At 34.6% G+C, this 26,615-nt stretch overlaps 2 protein-coding genes across 7 annotated transcripts in view; one reads left to right on the top strand and one right to left on the bottom strand.

The window, feature by feature from the left end:
* The window catches only part of Ypel (Yippee-like), a 180,474-nt gene that overhangs the window by 99,184 nt on the left and 54,675 nt on the right, over nucleotides 1–26,615 (top strand). The window contains exons 1-3 of one of the 6 annotated variants that reach the window (XM_023166044.2): nucleotides 14,717–14,826; nucleotides 18,671–18,849; nucleotides 19,936–19,976. The exons of 2 other annotated variants lie outside the window; for them this stretch is intronic. In XM_023166044.2, the coding sequence (XP_023021812.2) occupies nucleotides 18,688–18,849; nucleotides 19,936–19,976 (203 nt within the window). In that variant the 5' untranslated portion in view covers nucleotides 14,717–14,826; nucleotides 18,671–18,687. Of the gene's footprint in view, nucleotides 1–14,701; nucleotides 14,827–18,670; nucleotides 18,850–19,935; nucleotides 19,977–26,615 lie in introns of those variants that run through there. 3 more of the 6 variants (XM_023166046.2, XM_074181817.1, XM_023166047.2) reach the window with 3 other exon arrangements.
* LOC141485323 (uncharacterized) lies at nucleotides 8,829–12,861 on the bottom strand. Its single transcript, XM_074181815.1, has 2 exons — nucleotides 12,183–12,861; nucleotides 8,829–12,081 (listed from the first exon to the last, which is right to left on the bottom strand). The coding sequence occupies exon 2, from the start codon at nucleotides 10,650–10,652 to the stop codon at nucleotides 8,829–8,831; it is 1,824 nt and encodes a 607-aa protein (XP_074037916.1). The 5' UTR covers nucleotides 10,653–12,081; nucleotides 12,183–12,861.

The raw sequence follows: 26,615 nt of genomic DNA, 5'->3' as shown, positions 1-26,615 counted from the left end.
CGATACCAGTCTCTGTAGATAAACTCTATCTCCAAATAATAAATAACAGCAATACATATGTTCAAAAATATAATGAACTGAATTAGCAACGTTGTGCAATAATATAAACGCTGGTTCCTTGGTCAAAAGAATAACTAGTTACAGTATCTTACCTTCAGTTAAATGCATTTAACCTTACAGTAATCTCGTTAATACAGTTGTTATAGATTCCACAATGACCCAAGGTTGAATAGAATTGACTCGTCCTCTCCACAGTTGGCAGTCCAGTAATCCATCCACCTATCATGTGCTTAATTAAGCCAGTAAATGTGTTACCACAAAAATATGCCCCTTCAGGCGATCTTCAAACAAATATAAATTTATTCAGATGATAAATGTGTCTCTCCAATAAATCTATTCGTGCAGCAAGTTGAGTCGTCTCCTTAATAATTATCTGATTCGCAAATGGCTACCCAAGGAATTTTCAGACTCAATTACTTTTACTATCTCCAGTAAATTTTCTTAAATAAATTTATTTATGTAAATTCATTTATCTAAATGTCTCCATCTGAATTCACTCATTCATCAATAAATCTCTTCATCTGAATTTATTTATTATCCAATAAATCTATTTATCTGGCAGAACTATAGCACAAAAAAATAGAGAAAAAAAAATTACCTCTCATTCAATATATGTCAACAAAAAATCAAACTCAAATAATTACTCAATATTTCTTGATATTAATTTCCAAAATGCATATTAAGTATATCTACTTTAAACGTTGGTCGAAACTATGAAGATGTGATTATTTGCAGAAAAATCTATAAATAATCGATACGTCGTACTCTGATAAACGCCAGAAACAGAAAGGGAAGAATATAACATTTAATCATTGATTTTTGACATTACTTCAGATTTCGATCATGGTTGAACATGTATTGCCACCCATTTCATTCCATTCATGAACGTCAACAGCAAGCTGATCAGTGATCAAGCGCAAGACTATCTTTTCTGGTTTACTGGGTTTATCTCTGAGCGATTATGTCATCTGCCTTAAAATATGAGAAGAAAAATTTGACATTTATTTTGTATTATGACTTTTTTAAGCCTGAAATTTATAAATGAAAACACATTGAATCGGTCTTAAACACTTGTAAAACTAAATTCGTCCTATTAGGACATATCCAATGGACTGCTGCAAACTGTGTAGGTATATCTGTGAAAATATTTTATTAAATAAATGGCATGTGACAAGTTCATCAATATAAATTAATACAGGGGAGTTACATCCTGATCACATTGCCTTGCAAATGGACTAAAAATCAATTAATTGAAAAATGAAACGTTACTCAGTAACAGATTTTTTAATTTCGGGGTATACAGACCCTCCTAGCTCCTTCCCCACTTCTCTATAAAATACATTTCAATAGGATAAAATTTTCCATAGGTCACTCAGGTATATAAATTATTTTAAAACAGCAATATAGGCATCTACATATATTATATAAAGAAGATTCTACATCCTTCTCAAAATATTGTAGATGTTAGATGTCTTATTGAATATCAACTCATTTAAATAAAATTAATAAAAAATACTTTTGTCCCCATTCGACCCCATTATTGGGTCAAACCCGAAACCGGTCGTATAAATAAAATCTACCAGTGGTATTTAGACAAAAGTGTTTTTTATTCATTTCATTTAAGTGATCATGAATTACCATAAGGTAAACAAGTCATCAATCACACATATTAACTTATTTGTTTGTTAATTATAGTTAGTATATTTCGATTTGAAATTTTATATTTATCAATGTTACATGGAATCTTACGTTTTTTGAGTAATTTAATTGTAAATTTTTATAAATAGCTTAAAATTGTACATAATGATTAAAAACTGTTTTTCAAATTCGAGTTTTTTTTATTTTATGCATTTTCTGAAAACATTTACTATAGTAATGTATATTTTTTACATCATATATATTTTAAATCAAATAAATTACAGTGTATTTGGGACATAAAACGGTAAGTTTTCACCAAATTTCGTAGCCATTTTTTGTTGAAAAAGAAAAATAAAGGCTTCAACCCAGGTCTAGCAAAAAAATGACAACATTTTTCAAACAACCTAATATTTATCTTGCTCCGAAAAGAAATGTTTAACGCCTGACATAAAGTTTTGTAACGGTTGGTTCATTTTTCTCATGGAATTCATAAAGAAATTTTCGAAATAATAATCAAAAGTTTCAGATCTTTAGATAGGTTATTTGTTCATTTTCATAAGGTACCACATTGAGTTGTAAAAAACGATTCATACGAGTCCAGTACACCGTTTTCGATCTTTTAATATTAGAACGGTTCACTGTCCATCAATATTTGCCCCAAAAACTCGCCAAATATTAAAGTCATGTTATTGCGTTCAATTCAAACATCGTTCAAAAAACATTGATATTTACTCAGTTTCCCAATAGATGTTAATGCGCATAATTTCTATTATTTATTTTTTCAATACTCCAATCATCACTTGTACAAAAACAAACGTATTATTTTCACCATGCCGTCTGCAACGATTAACTTTTTCTTATCTTTATTGCGTTTTTTATCAACATTAGAAACAAAACAAAATACGTCTCGTTCGGCAAATTTATTAGTGATATCTTGATGACCGATAAGGATGTTCGTAGCTTCATAACATACAGGGAAGTGAGTTCAAAGTTGTATCTCGTAACTGTATTTATGAAAAATGGGATAATGAAATAAATGCCTGAATACTTTATTTTGAAGTGAAATTGACAGATGAAACTTTCAAGATGGCGACTGGGCGCCAACAAAATTAAATGGAAAGGGGGGTCTTGTGACACATCATTTTGAAGCTCCTGACGAATACTTCAGAACCCTAGAATATTAAGTCAATATCTTCAACTACTACAAAATGGCAGAACTTTTAATAATAGCCTGAATACATTGACATTTAACTACATAATATGAGGTTATAACTTTGAGGTCACTTCAGAAAATACTCGAAATGGTTGCCTTGAACTTCTTGACATATAAACAGCCTATCCGATATTTCACGCCAAACATATTCTAACACAGTTAACGTTTATATCTCAACAAATATTTATTATACTCTGCCGTATATCCAATATTGAAGCAGGTTCAGTTACGTATACCTTACTTCAAATAGTCCTATAAAAAAAGTCCAAAGGTGTCAAATCTGGCGAGCGGGCTGGCCATTCTGTAGGACCTCGACGGCCAATCCAACGACCGGGAAAAGTTGTATCCAAATAGTTTCTTACTTGTTTGGTGCTCCATCTTGTTGGAATACAATATCCATATCGAATTCATCAGGATTCACTTCGACGATTTCAGTGATGAGAGATTCAACAGTAGTTTCCAGCATATTCAAATACAGTTCCCCTGTTAATTTATGATCAATAAATAGAGAAAAAATTTCATGGATATATTTGAAGTTAAAACAAAATTGTTTTAGTCATATTGATATGGTGTACGGATTCAAATTTAGAAAACTTATGATCCATTTTCGATCAACAGAAAACGATTAACCAATTATCACACGATTGTAATAACTCTGTCAAAATTTCCTGATTTTTTGAGACTTTTTCTGATTTTGAGATGATGAAATATAAATCTCGGAATCCTTCGGAAAAATTTTGTTTTTCAAATTGTTTACTGTATTTTGAATGTTTTCAATTGTTGATGAGTGAAAAGGATTAACTTAAGAATTTCATCATTTTTATATCCACCGGTATTACGCCGACTAAGATGGAAAATCAAATTATTGGGGCGTAATAGAAATAACTCAAAAACAAAACTCTAAAATCTAAATTAGTCAGCCGGTAGAGGGTTGGTGGGTAAAATGAATTATTTGACACTAAAGATAACAAAAAAATAATATTTATTAATTTCCCTCTTTGGGTAAATACCCTTTTCCTGTAACAATGTAACCCTGGATAGAACTTCCGAAAGTTAGGGCCGCCGGTATATCGGAACGTATTCTTCTACTCTATAAATCCACGGTCGATCAGCTGATCGATTTTTATATTCTTAAATAGAAACTGTCAAATGTCTGAATAATTGCAATATGGTGCATGTGCAATTGCAATTATAAATACAATATATATATATATATATATATATCAATAAATAGATGTTTCAAATAATACAAGAATGATATTATTTACGAATGTTTTCCCCGTTAGTATATATACTATTGGTTCACAGACGTCTTGGTAAGTAGCTAGTTTTGATTTAAAATAATAAAGGTGTCAGTTCAATGCATAAGGTTAATTGATAATTAATATTTAATATTCACTATGTTCTAGGTGCTAACTACAAAATACCACTACTTGCTCTTACGAGTTCACGGAATATTCTTGGTGATATGAAATGTTCCTTATATGTTAAAAAGAAGCAAAAGTTGTACAAGGCAAAATTGATAAATGAAGTAGATCCTACTTGTATATTCCTTTGGAGGTTGTCCTTTCTTTTGCAATCCCCAACAACGGCTTTCTATACAAGGTCCGTCCAGTTTATCAGGATTGGGGGAAGTCTGTACTGTAACTAGCAGAGGAAATCAAGCAAGCTCTATCTACTAAGCAGGGATGAAGCTGTCTTCAAGCGGTTAGGTGTAAAGCAAAGTTCTAAACATGCATGCTAGCTAAATTGGTGTATAGCTATAGGACATAATGATGTGGGAGCTGGTAATATCCTTCGTACAGAGAAAACGTAAAACTAGGTACTAAACAAAAAGAGACCTGAAAAGACAGAAAAGTTACTAACCTGTGGATTCATTAATACATATGAAATGCACTTATTAGAGGATAATCCCCAGAATGTGTCCCAGCAGAATACCTACCTTCGATGGAGGGTGGTCTCGGAGAGAGTTTCGTCAGGAAACGTTTAAGGTTAGTTGAAAACCAAAATCCACATTGGATGGTTGAAATATCAATCCTATGACAATTTTCTTGATGGTTTTACAACTACTTTTTATTTTTCAGACTCAGAAAATCCTCTATAACTTGAGAAAATCAGAACCACATGTTCCACTTTGATAAGCCCACAATAAAAAAGGAAAAAGGAAACAGATAGATTCTGGAGGTCAAACTAGGAATATTAGTGACATTTCATCAAAGTTGAGAATACTGAAGATGAATGACATCCTTTCTGTCAAATTTTGAATATTTAGCAGGGTTGGATCTTTTAGATAACCTCTATCCAAACAATAACAAACTAACCTATATGAAAATGGAAAGTTAAGGAATGGTGATAAAACAGATAATGTTCTTATTCTTTTCGGAAATCCACAATGAACTAAACTGGTATCTTGAATGAGAAAGCATTCAAAGTAGGTAAAGTACTTCTTGTGCTGATTGAACATTTTTAAAAATATGACTTTATTTCAGATATTTTTCTGCTGTGCAAGATCACTGAGTGACTTCAAGTTATTCATCCTGAATGATTTAATACATTCTATAATGTTTTGGCTTACGAGAGCGCTATTAAAGTTATGAGTAAACTAGGAGGTATCAGTATAATTGAACCCGTAACACACCCCTCTTTCCCGATAGAAGTTTTTTTTTCTCAAAAAAGAAACTTCTTTGAACCAAAAAAAAAAATCTTCGTAATAACTACCTATACTAATTTCGAAAGAAATAATAAAAAAAATCTACTCATTTTCAGTTACAATCTGGGGGGTGAGCTTTTAAATCTTTTGCGTGCCAAATACCGCAATCCCGGCCAAACTCATCCTGAAGCTCATAAGTCCATGGAGACACAATTCGAGTCACAACCATCGGACCTACAAACCTGGGAGCGAGCTTGGCTGTGAAATCCCTAGTCGCGTCAGAGATGACATGGTTTCTTTTCCAAACCTTCTGTGATATAGTAAAGCGCTCATCCCGTCGTCTTAGATTGTATCCCTTTCTACTGATCTCGTATGCTTTCTTCAGTCTTCGAGATACATCTTGAAAAACCTCTCTAAGATTCTCGTTACGTGTTGAAATATCTACTTCTCGGTTAAATTCTATAATATCTCCAGTATCAGGATTATCTTTCCCAGAAACGCTAACCTCACGTCCAAACACAATGAAATTAGGGGTCATTCCCGTGACTTCGTGCCGTGCCGACCTGATTGCGTAAGCAATTTTCGCTAAGTATTTATCCCAAACTTTATGATTTTCTCCGACATACGCCGTGAGCATCGTTTTGACCACTCGGTGTATTCTTTCAATGGGGTTGGCTTGGGGGTGATAATTGGCTGTGAAGGAGTGGGTAATCTGATATTCCTTGAGTACATTTCGAAATAGTTTACTTTTAAATTGAGGTCCGTTATCTGTTATCAATTTATTAGGAGCACCATATACTAAGATAATTTGTTCCTCTAGAATTCTGGTAACGTTTGTAGCAGTAATCGTTCTCAGTGGAAACAGTAGGCAAAACTTACTGAAACAGTCACATACCGATACAATGTAACTATTTCCGGTGGAGCTTCTAGGTAAGGGTCCCACTATATCCATACATACCAACTGGAATGGATAAGATACGGTAGTTGTCTTACTCAGCATTAGACCGGCTGGTTTCTTCTGAACAGGCTTGGTTCTCAAACAGGTTTCGCAATTCTGGATGTATTTCGCTACGTCGGTCTTCATTTTAGGCCAGTAATATGATCGAGATAAACGTCCTAAGGTTTTGAAACACCCGAGATGTCCACAAGTTGGAGGATCGTGGTGAGCCCTAATGAGGTCCTTCCTTTCTTCCTTGGGTACAACTAGAACCCATTCTTTGGTTAAAGGGTCATCCAGGTTGGGGTATTTCACTCGAATTCTTTTATAGAGTTTATTAGTTTCTACTCTCCATAGAGGATATCGTGATGGAGATTTCTGGACTTGATTAACCATACGACAATACCACTTGTCTGAACTGGAATGATCTATACGGGTCTGTTCTGTATCGTTCACGTCAAGAATTGCATCTAGTATTGGTACCGCCCGAGAAAGAGTGTCAGGTACCACGTGTTCTTTGCCCTTCCTATGTATTATGTCAAAATTATATTGTTGTAAACGTAGTGCCCATCGCGCAATTCTCCCTACTGGATCCTTGATCTGAAACAACCATCGCAGACTATAGTGGTCAGTTACAACTGAAAATTTCGATCCTTCGATATAAGGACGAAGTTTTTCCACCGCGAAAAGCACCGCAAGGCACTCCTTTTCAGTAGTAGTATACCGACGTTCACTCTTCGTCAATGAACGACTCAGGTAAGCCACGACCTTTTCGCCATCTTCGTGCTGTTGTGATAGGACCGCTCCCAAACCGTAATCTGACGCATCCGTTTGTATGGTGAATGGTAGGTCAAAATTGGGACAGGAAAGGACCGGTGCTGAGATCAACCGATCTTTAATTGTATCTAATGCTCTCTCGCATTCCTCTGACCAGACAAATTTGGCATTCTTCTTCAAAAGAGCTGTTAGTGGAGCTGTTAGAGTTGAAAAGTTGGGTATGAAACGACGGTACCACGAGGTCAAACCCACTATCCTCCTTACTTCAGAGACACTCCGAGGAGTAGGAATGCGGATAATGGCCTCGACTTTTCCAGGGTCAACCAATAAACCGGTCGAGTTCACAACATATCCCAAATATTTCAACTCTGGTCTGCAAAAACAACATTTCTCTTTATTGAGGGTCAATCCAGCGGCCATGATTCGAGACAAAACCTCTTTCAAAACAGAGATGTGTTGATCGAAGGTGGGAGTACAGATGACCACGTCATCTAGATAAACGAACACATACTGCTCAAGGTCCACTCCCACTACTCCATCAAGAAATCGCTGCCAAGTAGCTGGAGCGTTATGTAAACCAAAGGGCATTCTACAAAACTGGAAAAGTCCTCGAGTTGGCACAACAAACGCCGTAAGGGGCCTGGAAGCTTCTGCCACCTTAATTTGCCAATACGCCGATTTTATGTCCAGTGTGGTCAGAAATTTTGCATCTCGTAACTTATCAAGTGTAGAACTAACGAATGGTAAAGGGTAGGCATCAGGAAGACTTACTTCATTCAGTTTTTTATAGTTCACGCAGAATCTATATTGACCGTCGGGCTTTTTCACAAGAACAATGGGAGATGCCCATGGTGAATTGGAAGGTTCCACTATCCCCTCTGCCAACATTTTCTCTAATTCAATGTTAACTTGCCTTTGTAATGTAGGGGAGAGTGGATAGTGTCTTTGTTTTATCGGTGGGGAGTTGGTTCGAATATGGTGTTCGACTTTATCAGTACAACCCAATTTGTCTCCCATTGACCGGAAAGTACTATCTATTAGGTCATCTAATATTTTGCGCTGTGCAGGGGTAAGATGATCTGTACTGTGGATCGCACAGGTCTCTGTTGTTACAACACCTTCCTCAGATCTGAAAGTCCATTCTCCTGAGTAAAGGTCCGGTACAATTCCCATTTTCGACCAGAAGTCAATACCTAAAATAAGATAGTGGGGAAGTTCAGGGACAACCAGAATTTCGAATGTCATTACGCGATCCCGAAGTTTTATTGGAACCCGTATACTTCCGATTATATTACATTCCTTTCCGTTTGCAACCGTACATTTCTGTGTCTCACTTCTATCCAACTGACAAATATTTTTCAGAATGTTCCATCCCTTACTTCCTAACGTAGTCCTAGTACAACCAGAATCCAATAAAGAAAGGAATTCTTTCCCATAAATGTCTACTTTGAGAAATGGTCTATCATCATTTTTAGCGTGAGATAGGACGAAGTCAATTATTATTTTGGTAGAGGTTAAATGGGCTATGCTCTCAGAAGAGGGTGGGGTTTGCCCTAACACAACCCTCTGTGCCCGTTTTTTGGACACTGTTGGCAAGTACTTGCGATAACGCCTGCTTGTCCGCACTTAAAACAAAACTTTTTACGTGGTTGTGTGCACTTCTTAAATCGATGTCCTGATTTTTGACAGTTCCAACAAATCAAAGAGGTGGAAGGTTGAGAACAGTTTTGAGAAGATTCGGTAACAGGATCAGATCTTGAACTCGGGACTCTTGTTGAATTACCACAATCAGTACTTACAACTGAAATAGCTGAGCTACCAGGTGGTTTTCGGTAGGCAAGTTCTGGCTCTAACATTTGTTTGTAGTTCGTTGGAGGTGGACAGAATTTCTGAGTACGGATCGCAGTTTCCTCCACTGTGCGACTTAGTCTTACCAAATCCGAAACTGAATCAATTGCCTCCAAGGCTAGCTGAGACTGAATGTAAGGAAGCAAATTTCGACGAATAGTTTTAACTCTAACTTCTTCGGAGGGTTTATTCGGGCCTAATTTATTGAAGAGATTCTCCATTGCCACCACGAAAGTCATCACTCGTTCTTTGGAACCTTGAGTGCGTTTGCGTATTTCTTCCCAGAGATCAAACTCATAATCATAAGGAAGGAAATCTTTCTTCAGTTTTTCCACCAGGTTATCCCATGACTTGAAGTTTTGCGTTCTAAACCAGAAAAGAGCATCCTTCGTGAATAATTCTGGAGCAGATCTTAGCAACTGCTGTTTTGTAACTCCGCGGGATAAACGAAGCTCCTCAATTTTTTCCAAAAAGTTGGTAACACTCGACTCCCCATCGAAGTGTATTCGCCACCTTGATACATCAAAATACGGAAATCTCTCTTCTGGGTTTTGATGAACCAATATTGCATCATCAGCGGATGGAAAAGCGAGGTTACGAAGCCTTGAAGTGATATCTCGAGTAGAATTCATTAAATCCTTATAATTTTCTGAGGTGCGTCCATGCACTTCTTCCCCTCTTCCCATATCCGAGAAGAAACTTCGAGGCCGGGTTGGGTTGTGCCCTAAAAGAGAAAGTCCTGCGTCTGTACTGAATCTAACAGTTTCCCGTAATGGTCTATTTCCAATTGGATTAGTGTTAACATGTTCTTGAATCCGTTGAGATTGGTTTCTAACTGCTTCATTTCCAATAGGTTGAACATCAGCTTCTTCCTCGATGAAATCGATCAACGGAGGAATTTCTTCATTCACTTGGTTTTGAAGAGCTGTAAGTGTTCGTTGCATATTTATCCGTGCCGCTTCAAGCTCTCGGGTTGATCTATTATTTAAAGTAGTATTGTTTGTTAATATCACTTCAGGCAATAAAGGATTCTGTTCATCCAAAATATGTCCTCCAATTTCGTTAACCCCATTCAGTAATGAACCATCTTGTGATATTTCTGGGTTGTGCGACTCCATCAACTCTAAATTTTCATTGATCGATTCTAAGTTGCTAAGAAGTTGACCACATCGTGTAAGTAACAACTTTTTTCTTTCCTCCAAGTGAGCATCATTGTTCACCGCTACTCTAATCAATCTGAGACGGACATGGTTAAGCCGAGACGTAATACGCTTATTCTCGTTCACTCGATTAGTAATATCAAAGTTATCAATGTCATTTTCCAAACTAAGTAACTTTCTATTACAAACATAAAATTCTTCCTGAGGTGAAAGAATAACGACTGGAAGAGAAGACGCCTCTCCCTCCTTTTCATTTCTTAACGCCGCTCTTAGGGTTGCTCTATTTTCTGCGACTGTACGCTGAACAGGTAAACTACGGATCATAAGCTCATGAACTATTTCGTCACCTAATAAACGATTGACTTCCATTGTGAAAGAAAAAAATTTTAAAAAATTAAAATTGTAAAAACCGTACGATATCAAGTTATGTGATAACCGAACGTACGATCACTAGTCCAATAATAACTGAACGTATGGATACCTACTAACAATGAAACAAACGCACGCAAACCCGCCCCTTTCAAAAAAAGAAAAAAAACAAGAAAAAAAATATCAAATCAAAATTTAAACTGAGTATGCGCAAAAATAACAACACTCAATGTCACCCAAATGACTTCGCACACAGAACTGAAATAACCTAATACCAAAAGAGAATAAACAGAAAAAAAAATTACACATGAGCAAAAAAAATTACTCTATGAAAGTCCAATTTACTTTTTGCTTTTTTTTTTTCTATGCAACAAGTAGTCACCAGTGAAAAGGAAAAGAAAAGTACCACTAAGTAGGGCGCCAAATTTATTACGCCGACTAAGATGGAAAATCAAATTATTGGGGCGTAATAGAAATAACTCAAAAACAAAACTCTAAAATCTAAATTAGTCAGCCGGTAGAGGGTTGGTGGGTAAAATGAATTATTTGACACTAAAGATAACAAAAAAATAATATTTATTAATTTCCCTCTTTGGGTAAATACCCTTTTCCTGTAACAATGTAACCCTGGATAGAACTTCCGAAAGTTAGGGCCGCCGGTATATCGGAACGTATTCTTCTACTCTATAAATCCACGGTCGATCAGCTGATCGATTTTTATATTCTTAAATAGAAACTGTCAAATGTCTGAATAATTGCAATATGGTGCATGTGCAATTGCAATTATAAATACAATATATATATATATATATCAATAAATAGATGTTTCAAATAATACAAGAATGATATTATTTACGAATGTTTTCCCCGTTAGTATATATACTATTGGTTCACAGACGTCTTGGTAAGTAGCTAGTTTTGATTTAAAATAATAAAGGTGTCAGTTCAATGCATAAGGTTAATTGATAATTAATATTTAATATTCACTATGTTCTAGGTGCTAACTACAAAATACCACTACTTGCTCTTACGAGTTCACGGAATATTCTTGGTGATATGAAATGTTCCTTATATGTTAAAAAGAAGCAAAAGTTGTACAAGGCAAAATTGATAAATGAAGTAGATCCTACTTGTATATTCCTTTGGAGGTTGTCCTTTCTTTTGCAATCCCCAACAACGGCTTTCTATACAAGGTCCGTCCAGTTTATCAGGATTGGGGGAAGTCTGTACTGTAACTAGCAGAGGAAATCAAGCAAGCTCTATCTACTAAGCAGGGATGAAGCTGTCTTCAAGCGGTTAGGTGTAAAGCAAAGTTCTAAACATGCATGCTAGCTAAATTGGTGTATAGCTATAGGACATAATGATGTGGGAGCTGGTAATATCCTTCGTACAGAGAAAACGTAAAACTAGGTACTAAACAAAAAGAGACCTGAAAAGACAGAAAAGTTACTAACCTGTGGATTCATTAATACATATGAAATGCACTTATTAGAGGATAATCCCCAGAATGTGTCCCAGCAGAATACCTACCTTCGATGGAGGGTGGTCTCGGAGAGAGTTTCGTCAGGAAACGTTTAAGGTTAGTTGAAAACCAAAATCCACATTGGATGGTTGAAATATCAATCCTATGACAATTTTCTTGATGGTTTTACAACTACTTTTTATTTTTCAGACTCAGAAAATCCTCTATAACTTGAGAAAATCAGAACCACATGTTCCACTTTGATAAGCCCACAATAAAAAAGGAAAAAGGAAACAGATAGATTCTGGAGGTCAAACTAGGAATATTAGTGACATTTCATCAAAGTTGAGAATACTGAAGATGAATGACATCCTTTCTGTCAAATTTTGAATATTTAGCAGGGTTGGATCTTTTAGATAACCTCTATCCAAACAATAACAAACTAACCTATATGAAAATGGAAAGTTAAGGAATGGTGATAAAACAGATAATGTTCTTATTCTTTTCGGAAATCCACAATGAACTAAACTGGTATCTTGAATGAGAAAGCATTCAAAGTAGGTAAAGTACTTCTTGTGCTGATTGAACATTTTTAAAAATATGACTTTATTTCAGATATTTTTCTGCTGTGCAAGATCACTGAGTGACTTCAAGTTATTCATCCTGAATGATTTAATACATTCTATAATGTTTTGGCTTACGAGAGCGCTATTAAAGTTATGAGTAAACTAGGAGGTATCAGTATAATTGAACCCGTAACACCGGAAACACTTCACTTTTTGTTTTTTGTTTTTTCACTAACCTCCTTTAATTAGTAGTTACTTGCGAATAGGCGAGTTAATTTTCTTTTCACAAAAAGATCAGAAAATCTTGTATTACCTACTCATTTTTGTTGTGAATGTATACATGGACGAAGTACCGCCAAAATCGATATCTAGAGTCATTTTAAACACGATTTTTTCAAAAAGAAGTGCGTTATGTAGACTTCCAGAATATTTTTCCAGAACTTTTTTATTTGTGTGATATACAGTTTCAAGAGTTTCTTTGAAAAAAAATCTACTTCAATGCAAAACCAATGTAAACTGTTCTATAAGCGAATCAACCAGTGTTTTCGAATAGTCGTAGGTAAAACGGGTATTTGAAGAAAATTTATTTTATGAAAGAAGGTTTCACTATTTCCTACAAATCGTAATAGACAATCAAAAAAGTTATTTCATTAAAAAATTTTATCCGGTGTGTGGAAAAAATTAGACGGATAACTTAGGTTTCAAAAATGACAGAAATGATGACACCACACTTGTCTCGTCATTCTACTTGGAATCCAGATGCACATCTCCACCACCACCAGGAGGTTGCATAACCTAATAAGGATCTAGAAGTGATTTTGAATTGGGGTAAAAGTAACCAGTTTCAATTCAATGCCACAAAAACTCAGGCATCGGTTTTCTCCAAAAAGATGAATGTCTCAGGACCGGATATAATAATGGTAGGACAGACAATTCCGCTTTCTGCTTCGATAAGTTCGTTGGTGATTAAAATGGACACCAATAAGGCTTGGCATAATCATGTCGCTGGAATTGCAAAGGCTGCTTCTCAAAAGCTTCCAACACTGTTCCGAACCAGAAAACCGTTCACACCTCAGCAACTTTTGATGCTTTATAAAGCTCAGATCAGACCTTCTTTGGAGTATTGTTCTCATGTATGGAGCTCCACCCCTAAGCATACCCTGAAGTTTCCGGATTCCATCCAGGAAAGAGCCATCCGCCCAATTGAAGACGTGAATATCACGTGCAACGTTGATAGCCTGGAACATCGAAGAAAGGTTGGAAATTTGTCTCTCTTCTATAGATACTTTCACGGGAAGTGTTCAAGTGACTTGGCACATTTGATTCTAGTAAGGTCGGTACATATCAGAAATACGCGACGGACTGTGACTGCTCATCGTTTTGAGGTTCAACTCAGTAGACCTCGAACTTTGTGGCTCAAGAACTCTTTTATTTGGAGAACTGCGTGTATGTGGAAGACATTGAAAACGGTTTTTCGAAGAATTTATTCTCGCACAGGCCCCGTTCTTAGAGTGCCTCTGTAGTGCTTGTGTTCTGTTCAAAAACTAGGTATCAAGAAACACTATCTACTCAACTGATCCCATCAAAAACCGGAAGTTTATACTATGTGTATTGATGTTTTCATCAGTAACTTTGAACAAACAAAGGCGAATGGAACTGGAGCTGAACAATCTGAACGTTGCAATATTTCTGATAGTTCTTGGTTCAATATTTTCTCGAAATATGCAATTATCATAACTTTACCGTGGATAATTTCATTTCGCCGTCTTCACTGATAGCTCAATTTTGTACTGATATTCCAGTTTACGAGATATCGAGAGACTTCATATATACACACTGTATTTGCATTATTGAATATACCTGAATTTGTATATAGTAAAGAATGAACTGATCCGTTTTCTGTCTTTTACCGATTAACTTATTCACTACCGTGCACACTGATCTACTTTCTCGTAATCCACCCAGGAAATATTCATCTGATATCTGTACTCATATATAAATAAATATTGGTGTCCTTGATATCATTATTCTAATAACACAAGTTTAAGTAAGCGCATGTTGTTTATTCGTTTTTGAGTTTCACAAGATTCCTGAATAAGGTTAATTGATAAATAGTGCAAGATTTTTGAGGTGACTTATTCAAAAGGTACGTCTTGACATGTTTCCATAAACACATCAGTTTCAACAGAAGGGATAATTTTATCTTATAACATTTTTGTAACATATCTGACTGAAAAATGAAAATTAAAACTATGATTTTATACCAATTTAACAATTTGAACAGGTCCTTTATTTTATTTATTTTTGGTATAATATATACTATAACCATAAACAAAAAAAAAAGCATAGAACATACCTAAGCAATGAATGCTTGTGTCGTAGTGATCCATTCTTTCTTTCATTTGGATATCTCAATCTACTTTTTATACAGTGCGAGTTTTGAAAAATAATAATTATAATATTGAGTAGATGAATTCGAAATTCATCTTAAGAATTATTTTATATTAATTGGGTTGGTTAGGATAATGGGAAGGAGAAAATAAGAAAGAATAAGTAATAGAAAAGTGTGTATCAATTGAAAATATAATTCAGTGCATTGTTTTCGAGAATAAAACTTTCAATGTTTCGTTTGTAGTTCACCATTTTTGTTATATGTGTTACAGTGTATGATATAAATCATGACACCGTGCATATGTGATGTTTTTCATTTTTGGTAACCAGTGTTTGTCCATCTTTCTAATTGGCTGCACCGCGCTGATGAGACCAGCAGCCAGAAACACGTGTCCGCGGTTTGCCTCTATTTTTTACTATATATATATATATATATATATATATATATATATATATATATATATATATATATATATATATATATATATATATATATATATAGTTTATTCCACATTAACGCCATTCTCCAGATGTGATTTATCATTGTTGTTTTCTTGCAAATAAAGAGCAGGTATTTACAATAATGAATTCCATTTTGACAGAGCTAACTACCTAACATTGATTAAAACGACACAATCTTCAACTATTTTCTTTAGACGCAAATGATAAATTGAACTATAACTCATTTGTCTACGAGTTTTCTCAGACGCTTATCACTATATACATCAAAAACAACTTTGGCGTTGTCATTGTTATTACGTTAATAAATTACTTCTAAATAAAAGTCGTGCATATTGTTTTAACAGTATAAATAATTCTTCAAAAGACTGCCTGATATCTGAATGATGAAAATGCGTACAAATCTCCAAAAGCTCAGTGTTCGAGCTTGTACTCAAAATTATTCATCCTTTGAAGAAGTCTCCGAAATAAAGCTGGGTGGTGAACAGCATCGAAAGTGTTTTCATTCTCAAGCTGCAAAATTTCATCGGATCAGTTGAAACAGATGTGTTGCAATAAGATCAACTTGATCTGGTTGAAACACTGGCTAAAACAGACGGTTATTTTATTCTGCTTCATTTTGTAAGTGCTTCAAGATGTTCCAACATGTGATATTATGTAAGTAACATTTTCAAAATTTACTCTATCTGAAAGAAAAAAACAATGTAGATTAGCAACACTAATCTACATTGATAAGAGGAAAATACATTTTTCATAATATAAAATGAAAATGAATAGATCTGAAATTAACATAATAAAGGGAAGAATGGAAGGTTAACTTTTGAAAGTTTTATTTAATGAATGGAATCAGTTTTCTTGAAAACGTAAAATATCGAAGAAATGTTATGTTTTGTACAAAAATGTGGTAATTAAAGAAAAGCCCGCAACATTGAAAAAATGTATCAGTATTATTAACGAAAGTGAGTTTCTCATAGTCATGTTTTTACTTGTGTCGTCGTATCTCTAAAAGTTGATCGAAGCAATAAATTTTGACTTCGTGATTCATAAAATTAACGATGTCTCGATTCAATTCGTCTTCTATCAATGATTTTGTATCGGTATAGATTTTTCAAGTCATCTGTAGGTTCACAGTTATCTAAATTGGTGAATTAAATTTTTTATTTTTGCAAACGACAACTAGTGTGTGTGTGATTATAGTATTAGTGACCGGTCTGAAAGTGTAATTGTAATAACACTCATTAGTTTGATTACATTTACAAAATTGTTGTAAAATGATTGACGAAGTTTCTCAAATATTTTGATATAACTTTGGTAATAATTCGAACTTAATCATTTCATCAGCACAATTTCTTATTTTATATTTGCTGAAATACATCTCAAGATATTGATGTTCAGTACAGATGATGAAAGAGGATACCTATAAACAAGTTGATTCTTTTTTATTTTGTGATTTCAGAACTTGGATTTCATTTGTGAAATATATCTGATAATAATATTGAAAGTTATTGTTCTGCTTGAAATGGAAATATTTTTTGTAGTTGCAGTCATTTTGAGTGGGAATACCGCGTTCTATTTTGTTGTAATATAATAATTTCGAGTTCAGTGCTACAGGCATAAACAAGACAGAAAGCTATACTCATAAATGCAGTAGTAGTAGTACGTAGGTTCGTTTCATGTTGTTCTTGTGAAAGAATAAAGGAGTTTTAAATGTTCCAACTGGAGCGCCAGCCGCGGGAAAAATAGGCGCTGTTTAAATAAAGCTAACTTTTCATTACTGTTTCACCATGCGCCCTTAAATTTCCGATGGAGGAATTTATATTTAGTATCAGCATTGCACCATTGCTGAGCCAGGGCGGGTCACCAGTACCAAATATAAGAATGAACTTTTAATGAAGGATAGATGAAGAAGTTTACTTCTTCTTCTGGAGAGATGAAGGAATTTTCTTCATCTCCTGAAATTGCCAACTTGATTGGTGAAACGCGCGTCGAGAAGAGTATTCAAGTTCTGATGATTGGAAAAAGGTGCTCGTTTCTGAAGTATAATAATATTCGGAAGAGAACCCACTAAACCAAGGAAACAAAAGGCAGACTTTACTTTTCTGCATGGAGTGTGGCGGCTCATCGTTTTAAGGTTCAACTCTGTACACCTCGAATTTCACTGTTCAAAAACTTTTTCATTTGTAGAACTGTGTTTATGTGGAATAAACTTCCTGAGTACGTTTTTCCAAATTAATTCAATCTCCAGCGATTTAAATTCAACGTGAATTGCTACTTTCGCACAGGCACCGCTCTTAGAGCGCCTTAAGGATACGTTCTATACTGTGAAACCCCTAATAGCAGTAGATAACTTACATAATTTTTCCAAAATTAGAACACACTGTGACTCGTTAAGTCGGTAAGTTACTTGAGACTTAGTTATGATTTTTTTCATTATCTTAGGTACTGTTGAAAACTGTTGAAATACAGAAATACAACAGCAATTTTCAGTTATTTTTTTATCATTGCGTAGTTAGTATATATTGTTAGATTTAAATTATGTTTGCTGGAAAAACTCTTTTAGAAAGTTTTACACTCAAGTAACGTCCCTTCCAAAAGTAATAATTCTACCAAATTGAACCCAGAAAAGGAGGAATCCACTTGACTATTCAGTCCAACGTTTTCTATGAAAATGGGTTTGGAAGATCTGCAAATTTTCTAAATTTTAAACTAAGTTGTTTAAGTATTTATTCAATTATCAGTAGATTAAATGTTCAAAGTGATGAGTATTCACATATTAAATCATTTCCAAAGTCATTTGATAGCAGTCACTGCTAGATATTTTCTCAATAACAAATCAAGGGAAGACAAATCTGATGATCGTAGAGTTATTCAATGCAGATTCTTCTCCACATCTATCGCCGTAGATTTGAAGAAGACGAGAAATCACAATACACAATCACAATACGAAGGAACCCTGTCCTGTATTTTCCGTTGCTCTGGACTGGAAGAAGGGGCATCATCGAATCGCCTACGCGATCACCAGATTTGTCAACGTAACACATGGACTATCGTCCATGTGTTACGGGGATCCTTCCAATCTGGACCGTCACATAATCAAGTAGTAAGTAATCACCTAAAAAATCAATTTCAATCATTTACAGAACTATTATGGGAGACTATGGAAAAAATTTCACGATTTCTCTTCACTTTATTTGGAAAATTTTATCTGAACAAAACTTGCATGAAGGTGGAAGTGGCGGCGTCAAAAATGCCAGAAAATAGCATCGCCCATCAATCAAAAATCGTAGAAACCTGGTTTTTTTCTAATACACAGATTCTGGTAAATGTTTTGTTTTAACACTTTGTATAATTACCAGTCTGTTGATTAAAAAATACATGTATGGTTGATTTAAAAAATACTATTTTACGTTACTTCCTACTTTTTTGTATATCACCTTCCACAATCTGAAAAATTAACAAAGCTAAATCAATAAAGAATCTGCTGAAGTGTAATAAAGAGCAAATAAAGGGCAATTGAAAAAAATAAACTGCGTTGACCACTGTCAACGTTTCGAAAAACAATCTTTTTCTGTTATCAAAACCCAAAATTTACTTCAAAACTTTCGCTTCAAAATGTAAATATCTTCAGTTTTTTTGACATACGATAGTCAGTAATAATATTATTCAGTTGTTTATATTACGCAGTAACTTTTCGAGGTGAACTTTTCAGTTTCAGATTGTGGTGGGTTGTATACCCAAAACATATATAATGAAGTATTGAGCCCTCCACAAAAAATATCTTTCAAGGAATAGCTATTTTGGTTATTATTAATATTGTTACGTTTTCTCCGTGGGTTGACCAATAACTTACTACACTGAACAATAATCAAACTTAACTTTATTTCACTCTAAATACAACAAACACTTCAACAAAAACTACAAGTACTATTCGAATGACTATCGCCTTACTAGATCGCTTCGCGTACCGCACTGTAACTTCCACTTGACTGTGTCGATATGCTCGTGGCTAGCGTTTATATATCCGAATCGAATGCGCTAGTAAATTTCGCCGAAATTCCATCGAAATCGGTAGCAGTATTCTCGCTACATCTAAAGCGGCAGCGAACACCGTACATTCGTATGCTCTTAGCTACGTCACGTTTGGTTTATGGCTACCAGCCGGCGTTATTTTCTTTAGGGCATGATTTATACATCAGTAAAATGTTAACTGCCACCATATACACCAAAATAGCACGTTAGTTTCCATTATTCATTGTTCAATCATGTGAATGCTTTTACTTTGATGTAGCTTTATAATTTTGTTTTATTTCTTTTAGGATGGCTTGTTGAATAAACTCGTTTAATCTATTTCTTTTTAATTTTTTTCAAGTATGATTTCATCGATATTAATACATAAATATTGCAGGTTGTTTTGGTGCTAGCGTCATGTGGTAATGTATGTAAAGGGTAGGTGGTTTTTATATTTTATGAATGTTCTCTTCTTTGTGGTGTCCTTTATGTTTTTATCAAATTTTCGATGGTTTCGCATTCTCAAATTGTAAATAAATTGGCAGAAAATATTGTAATAGTAAGCCGAATTAACATTCATTACAAACCTTTGTGAAAGTCGTCTGTTCATTTTAAATTCAATATTTTAACCCAGTATAAGCAAACTATTTTTTAAATACGTGTATTCCCTGAGTTGAGTTAGAAAGAAAATAAGAATATACAATTTTCTAAACTATACAAATTATTGACATACACAAAGAAAAACACTATATTATTTTCAAATACAGTCCTATTCTTGAATTCGTTAATAGTAACTACATCAGTCAATTTGAATTTTGAACCAGTATGGTGTCATTGAGGTATTTTTTTCTATTTTATTGTTTTATCTGAATAACCGTTAAATTTCATAGGTAAATATATACCAGATAATAATTACCAAAGATGAATTCAGTTAAAGTTAACTATTAGGTTGTTTCATAAGTTTTGTCTGTTTCTATTTATTTTTTATTTTTATAAGTTGGCAATTTTGCCAACGTAATTCTAGTTGATTGATTCCGTCAGCATAAAAGTTGGGTACTCGGGTTTCGATGAAATTGACGAAAGCCGTTTTTGCCTGGTCCAGATTGGCGAAGGTTCTACCGGTATAATTTTTGGACGGTGACTTGTGAAACGTGCGAACGAGCGTTGTCGTGGAGCAGGATCGGACTTCTTCTATTGACCGGTGCCGACTGCTGCTGACGCAATGTTTGATACATTTCGTCGATTACCTCACAATAGGACTCTGCTGTGATGGTTTGGCTCGATTGCAGAAAGTTTTACAGTAACCACACAGTAAGCATGATATTTTTTGGTGGGTTTTCGCCTTTAGGAAGTGGCTGGGTGGCTATTGTCGTCGATGATCCACTTTTCACCACAGTGACGACCCTGGCCAAAAAAAAATAATTTTCGTTACGCAAAAGCAAATAAGAACATACTTCGAAACGTGACTATTTCTGTCGTTGGTTCAAATCGTAGGGCAGCACCCCTTTTTCGAGCTTATTGACCTTTCCAGTACGTTTAAAACCTTTCTGAAACCGCATGGGAGCTGAAATCTCCGGAACGAAATTTCGCAGACCATCGTCGAACATTGTCACTGCGAAATGCCTAGTAATTTAATTCGTAGAAAAAATTGGCGAAAATCGCCTAACGACATCATATAGTAATAATTATAAGTATAAAATTTGGACAAATGTATAGAGTACAACATTCTTTATCTATCTATATATATACACCACGACACAGTAGAATACATATTTTTTGAGATATGGAGCTAAAAAAATACACGATGTTAAACGGATGAAACTTTTGAAACAACGTAATATAAATAGAGCCAAATTTGTTCAATTATCAAAGTTGAATATAATAATTAATTATTTCCGATTGAAATGGTACATGCCATATTGATTGAAATATCCAGTTAAACGTAATTTTGTCGTGAGGAATTGCAAAAATTATCGACTTATTTTTATAGGACAAAGAAAATAACTTGTTTTATTTCTTACAATTTGTTACTTGAGAATGGTCTAACAAACCGAAACCGATCGTAACAAATAATAAACTTTCTAGAAATGTAACTAAAGTTATTTTCTTTATTCCATATTCAATATTAATTTCTACAAAATAAACAGGTCATCAATCGAACGACTTATTTTTCTCATTAAATACTGAGAGTTCAGAATTTCTTTTGGAAATGTGTTGAATACTTTTGACTCGGAACTCAGTTCCTCAATTTTTTCCAATCGCTTTCAGAATGTTTACAAAAATATATTCTCATTATGTCGCTATTAGTTCCACTGACGTGCACAAATGAGTTTTTTATAAAAAAATCGCATTCTTTTCTCGTGATATTGAAATAATAAATCAGACAGCCTTCTTCTGGGAACTTTAATATTCACGTTATTGCTCTGAAAATTCACCCAGACGTTGTTTGACTTTATCCTGAACGTCGAAACAAGAACGGTTTTACGTTATGAAGGTGATTGATAATTAGTTATGTTCATATTCGTTGTTCAGGAGCAACCCTTAGGTCCTACCCTGAACAAGCGTACGTTTTCGTTGACCTGTCTGGATGTCTAGACGAAACGCGCAACCGAAAGTTTTGGGAAAGTATTCTCGCATATCTGTTTGTTTTGTTTCGATGAGAGAGACTAAAACTTGATATTCACACGGTGAATATACAAGGATATTCGAATCGAGTTTATACATAGGTGAGAGATAGAAGATTGGTTAAATTATTATAAAGTTCAATATTTTAAGGGCAATTGAATGAATGATAACTAAAAATTGACTAATTCTGTTGTTTCCGAAGGAATACCGGAAAAACCAAAAATTCACAAACTTCAACTGTGCAAACTTCATTTGTACATACTTATATATTGAAAGTATGTTAATACTTTGTCATAAGAACTTGTTCATACAATATTTATACAGGATGACAACCAACTTGAATCACTTTTCGCTTTGGAATTTCAAATATGGATCTGTATCTTTTGCAAAATTTTTTATGATTCACCCAAAATCGAGTAAGCAAAATGAACATTTCACGATTTTCTCAGAAGATACAGAGAAATATGAACAAGTTCTGGAATTATCAGTTTCTCACAAATTCGAAATCTATCCAATTCAGTTTCAAACAGTTTAACTTCAAATTTCTCATCCTGCTGGTCCAATGATGGGGAGAATCATCGCATCGAAAGAAAACAGCAGAGGCGAACATAGCATCATCAGTTACAACAACATCAGATCAGTGATATATTCTTCAATCAAAACCTTTGGGCTTGATGGGTTGAAAAATATTGGCAACACCTGTTTCATGAACAGTGTGGTTACGTGATGGTTACTAGAATATTTAAAAAAGGATGAATATTTACCTTCCATACTAGAAATACTAGTAAGTATTTTCATATTAGTATTTCTAGTATGGAGGGTGCTCAGGGCCGTCGCCATGGAGGGAGATCGGGGGAGCCTCCCCCCTGCTTTTTCAACTTGGGAAAACGTTGGGAAATTTTGGGCCGTGAAGATAGAAAAAAATAATAGTAAAAAATGAATGAAAACTTAAAAAATAAAAATGAGAGAAAAGAAAAGGGAAAGAATCGGAAGAAGGTTGGGATTTTCCAACATGCATAACTTGGACATCCCATACTTTGAAATTCTGAGTTGTTTGAGATCTTCAAAAAAGTTTGATTTCTCCTAAGAAAGAGAACAGTCCTGAACAGTCCACAAATTTTGAAGTGACAATTTTACAAAATTCCCAACTTTTCGCTATTTTTTCGACTTGGAAAAGTTGTGAAATTTCGGGCCGTGAAGATAGAAAAAATAATAGCACAATAAGCACAATATTATTTAAATTTCCTTTCATTTGTATTGAATATTCCTATACATGGTGGATATGGTGGAAGACCAAGGACCTTGGTCCAAAGTAGAATAATTCCCATTATTATTTTTATAATTACCAAAATTTATTTTTGTTTGTGCATACCCTAACTGGCATAAGTATTCAGCCAATCTTTGGATAGCTAAGTAAGAAAATTAATATATTATAGTAGTAACTAATCCCTCGGCTTTCATTTTTTCGAAAGTTGGGAAACTTTGCTGGTGGGGTTGGGAAAATTTGGATTCCCCTCCCCCCCCCCCCCGTATTTCTTTTCGCTACGGCCCTGAGGGTGCTTTAAACAAAGCTTTCGCAGAAGTTATCAAGGAATTGTGGTCAGAAAAATCATCTGATAGAGTAGTGAACACAGTATCCTTGAAAAATTGGATTCAGAGTATCTTTTAGAAAGTTCACATGATGACGTTAATAGAATTAATGAGAAATCTAAACCGATCTTAACGGAGATTTAGGAAAAATTGAACGATATGGCGGAGTATATATAACTCTAAGATTGTAGATATTTTCGTTTGTTAATCAAAATCCACGATGAAGTGCATACAGTGGATACTCATCAGTAACCTTCTATCCTTTTTAGGATTTGTCACTTCTCATACCACAAAGATCTGGCCAATTGAGTTTGTCACAATGCTTGGATTCCTTCACAAGAGAGGAAATTGTGGATGAACATAAAAAAACGACGTATACGAGTAACAAGAAAATGCACAAAGTCTCTATCAATCCACAAGTTTCCCCGTATTTCAGTAATTAATTTCAAAAGATTCTCTTTCACGGAAATATTTTGAGACAAATTAAATGTTGCCATCGAATTTCCTCTAGATGGATTGAATATGAGCAGTTCTGCAGCAGACAATGTGACTCCTTGTCGTTATGATATATATGCACTTTCGAATCACGCTGGGTCTACGTATACTTTGTGTACGTGTTACGAGTACAACGGTTCACGTGTGTCACCAATTTCACCAAAATCGCTTGTGGCTGGAGAGGCATACATCCTCTTTTATGAAAAAGAGGAAACGAGTTCGGCACCTTTGAGATACCTGAGAGGATGTTCCTTTTAGCGTTTCGAAATGTTATCATGAGTAATTTTTGTGTGGCAATGTTAAAACAATATTCAGAAATTAAATTGGCTTCGATATTCAGGTAAATTATTTTTTTATTACGGTCTTTACAATTTCTCGAAAGAAAGCATGATGTACTTAGTCTCTTCATGAAGCTTAGTAAGTGTGGTTTAACCACATAATATAACCTCCAGAATAGAAACTTCAACTTCTATGTCCCGCCCCTAATGTAAATCACTATCAAAATATGAGATTTTCTTTGAGAAAAATGACTAGGATTAACTTCGACCATAAATGAAATCATTTTTCATAATTCAAAATCCATATGAAGTTCTCAACAGAAGTTGCATATTCCAGAAACCAATAATGAAAAATCTATCATATTGTTTCTTTAGAATTATGCTCAAAAATTCTCAGAAACTTCGTACTCTTAACAACTTCAAATTAAGAAAGATTCGCCCATTCATAACGTTGTATCTTCTTTATTTGCAGCAATATTGGACACTGTTTTCACTTTGCTGCGGAAACTTTCATTGTAATATTAGAATATGGTTATATAATATTCATACTGGATGTCATTAAGCTTGGGACTCCCTCCACTTTATAACTTTGAATATGAACCTTTTTTTGAAAGCAATTTTATGCTCGGCAATGTTTATGTACTATCGCAAAGTTTTCTTATATTCCAGAGAGTTTCGATAAATGAATGTAGCACATGTCTTTCTCAGAAAGTTCAGCAAGAAACTGACATGTTTTGATATCATAAACCTATAGTTTCCATAGCTTCAGTGAGGTTTTTCCACATCACGTTGAACAACTTCAAGAAGTTATAAAAAATGTACACTTTGATGTCCATGATGGACTCCTATCTGGGAGTTCGTTTACACTACTAAAAATTTCTCAGGAACTCTATACAATCTATAGTGGTTTTATGTGTGTGGTTCAGCGGACAGTTTACATTCAGTTATTGAGGTACTTTATTTTGAATTTTTTTGAAAACAGGGCCAGTACGTCCCTGATCATTAACTTTACCTATCCTCATTCTAGATGAAAATGAAAGAAGTAGCAAATACGGAACATTGTTCTATCGGCGTCGAAATGAAGTTTCTGAATTTGTCTTGTTTCTAATTCATTTATCGAATTTATGTCAATATTGTTCGTTTTTTAATTAACATAGGTGAGAAGAAATGTAATGGAAAACTTTATATAAATGTAAAAGAAATGATGAGCATCCGTTTCATCCTGAGAAATTACTGCCTGAAAACATCAAATCACTTTCAATTTTTCGTATAAAAAATGAAACTGAAAATTTTAAGAATGCTTATAACGTTTGTAGATAAAAATTCGTCCGTGTCATCAGACTCAGCAAAAACAAGGTTGGCAGCAATTTTTCAATTTCGGCTGAGTATTTTCAATTCACTCAGTCGACACCATATATATTTTGACGATATCGCTATTCGAAAACTCCAGTTTCTTTTTCCCTCTAAAGCAATTTCCAGTTGTTCGCTCGATAGATGATAGAATCAAACATCAAATTTCCGTTTCATTTTCCCAAACTGGATGGCATAATGCGAATGAGATTGCTTGATCCTAGCGGGAATAATTAGATGAAACATGTCGTGAAACGAGCTATAAAAAGGCATTTGTATTACTTAGTTACTTCTCGTAGTTGATTTACTCCTTTACTCCCTAAATTAAATTCCGAATTAGATATTGTACGAAACGTGTTAACGTAATGAAGATGCATTCACCAAAAAATACGAGAAAGAGCTGTACTTTATTGTGTCTTCTAATTTAGTACCCTGGAACTTGAAAAAATATTTCGTTACCCTACAACAAGGATGTTATTCGAAACTAGTACAAAAAAAATATTCGTGTCATCGATCTTTCGGCCTGCAATGGGTCTCATCAATGGTGCTAGGCTGAATAAAAAATGCATGACTGAACTCCACTGTCTTTAAAGGATAAGCCTTAGTGAGTAAACGCTATGACATCTCCTCTCATGACACGACATCTCGGGGATCGACAGAATACTCAGTCCACGAATCTTAAGAGGGACCGTTGCAAAGCCAAGCTTCAATATGACTGCCGAACGAGATGTGTCCTCTG

Source organism: Leptinotarsa decemlineata, unplaced genomic scaffold (genome assembly GCF_025532065.1).
Source record: "Leptinotarsa decemlineata unplaced genomic scaffold, Ldec_3_MD MMD2_tig00026316_RagTag_RagTag, whole genome shotgun sequence".
Classification (NCBI taxonomy): Eukaryota; Metazoa; Arthropoda; class Insecta; order Coleoptera; family Chrysomelidae; genus Leptinotarsa; species Leptinotarsa decemlineata.
This window is presented reverse-complemented; position numbering and strand designations above follow the sequence as displayed.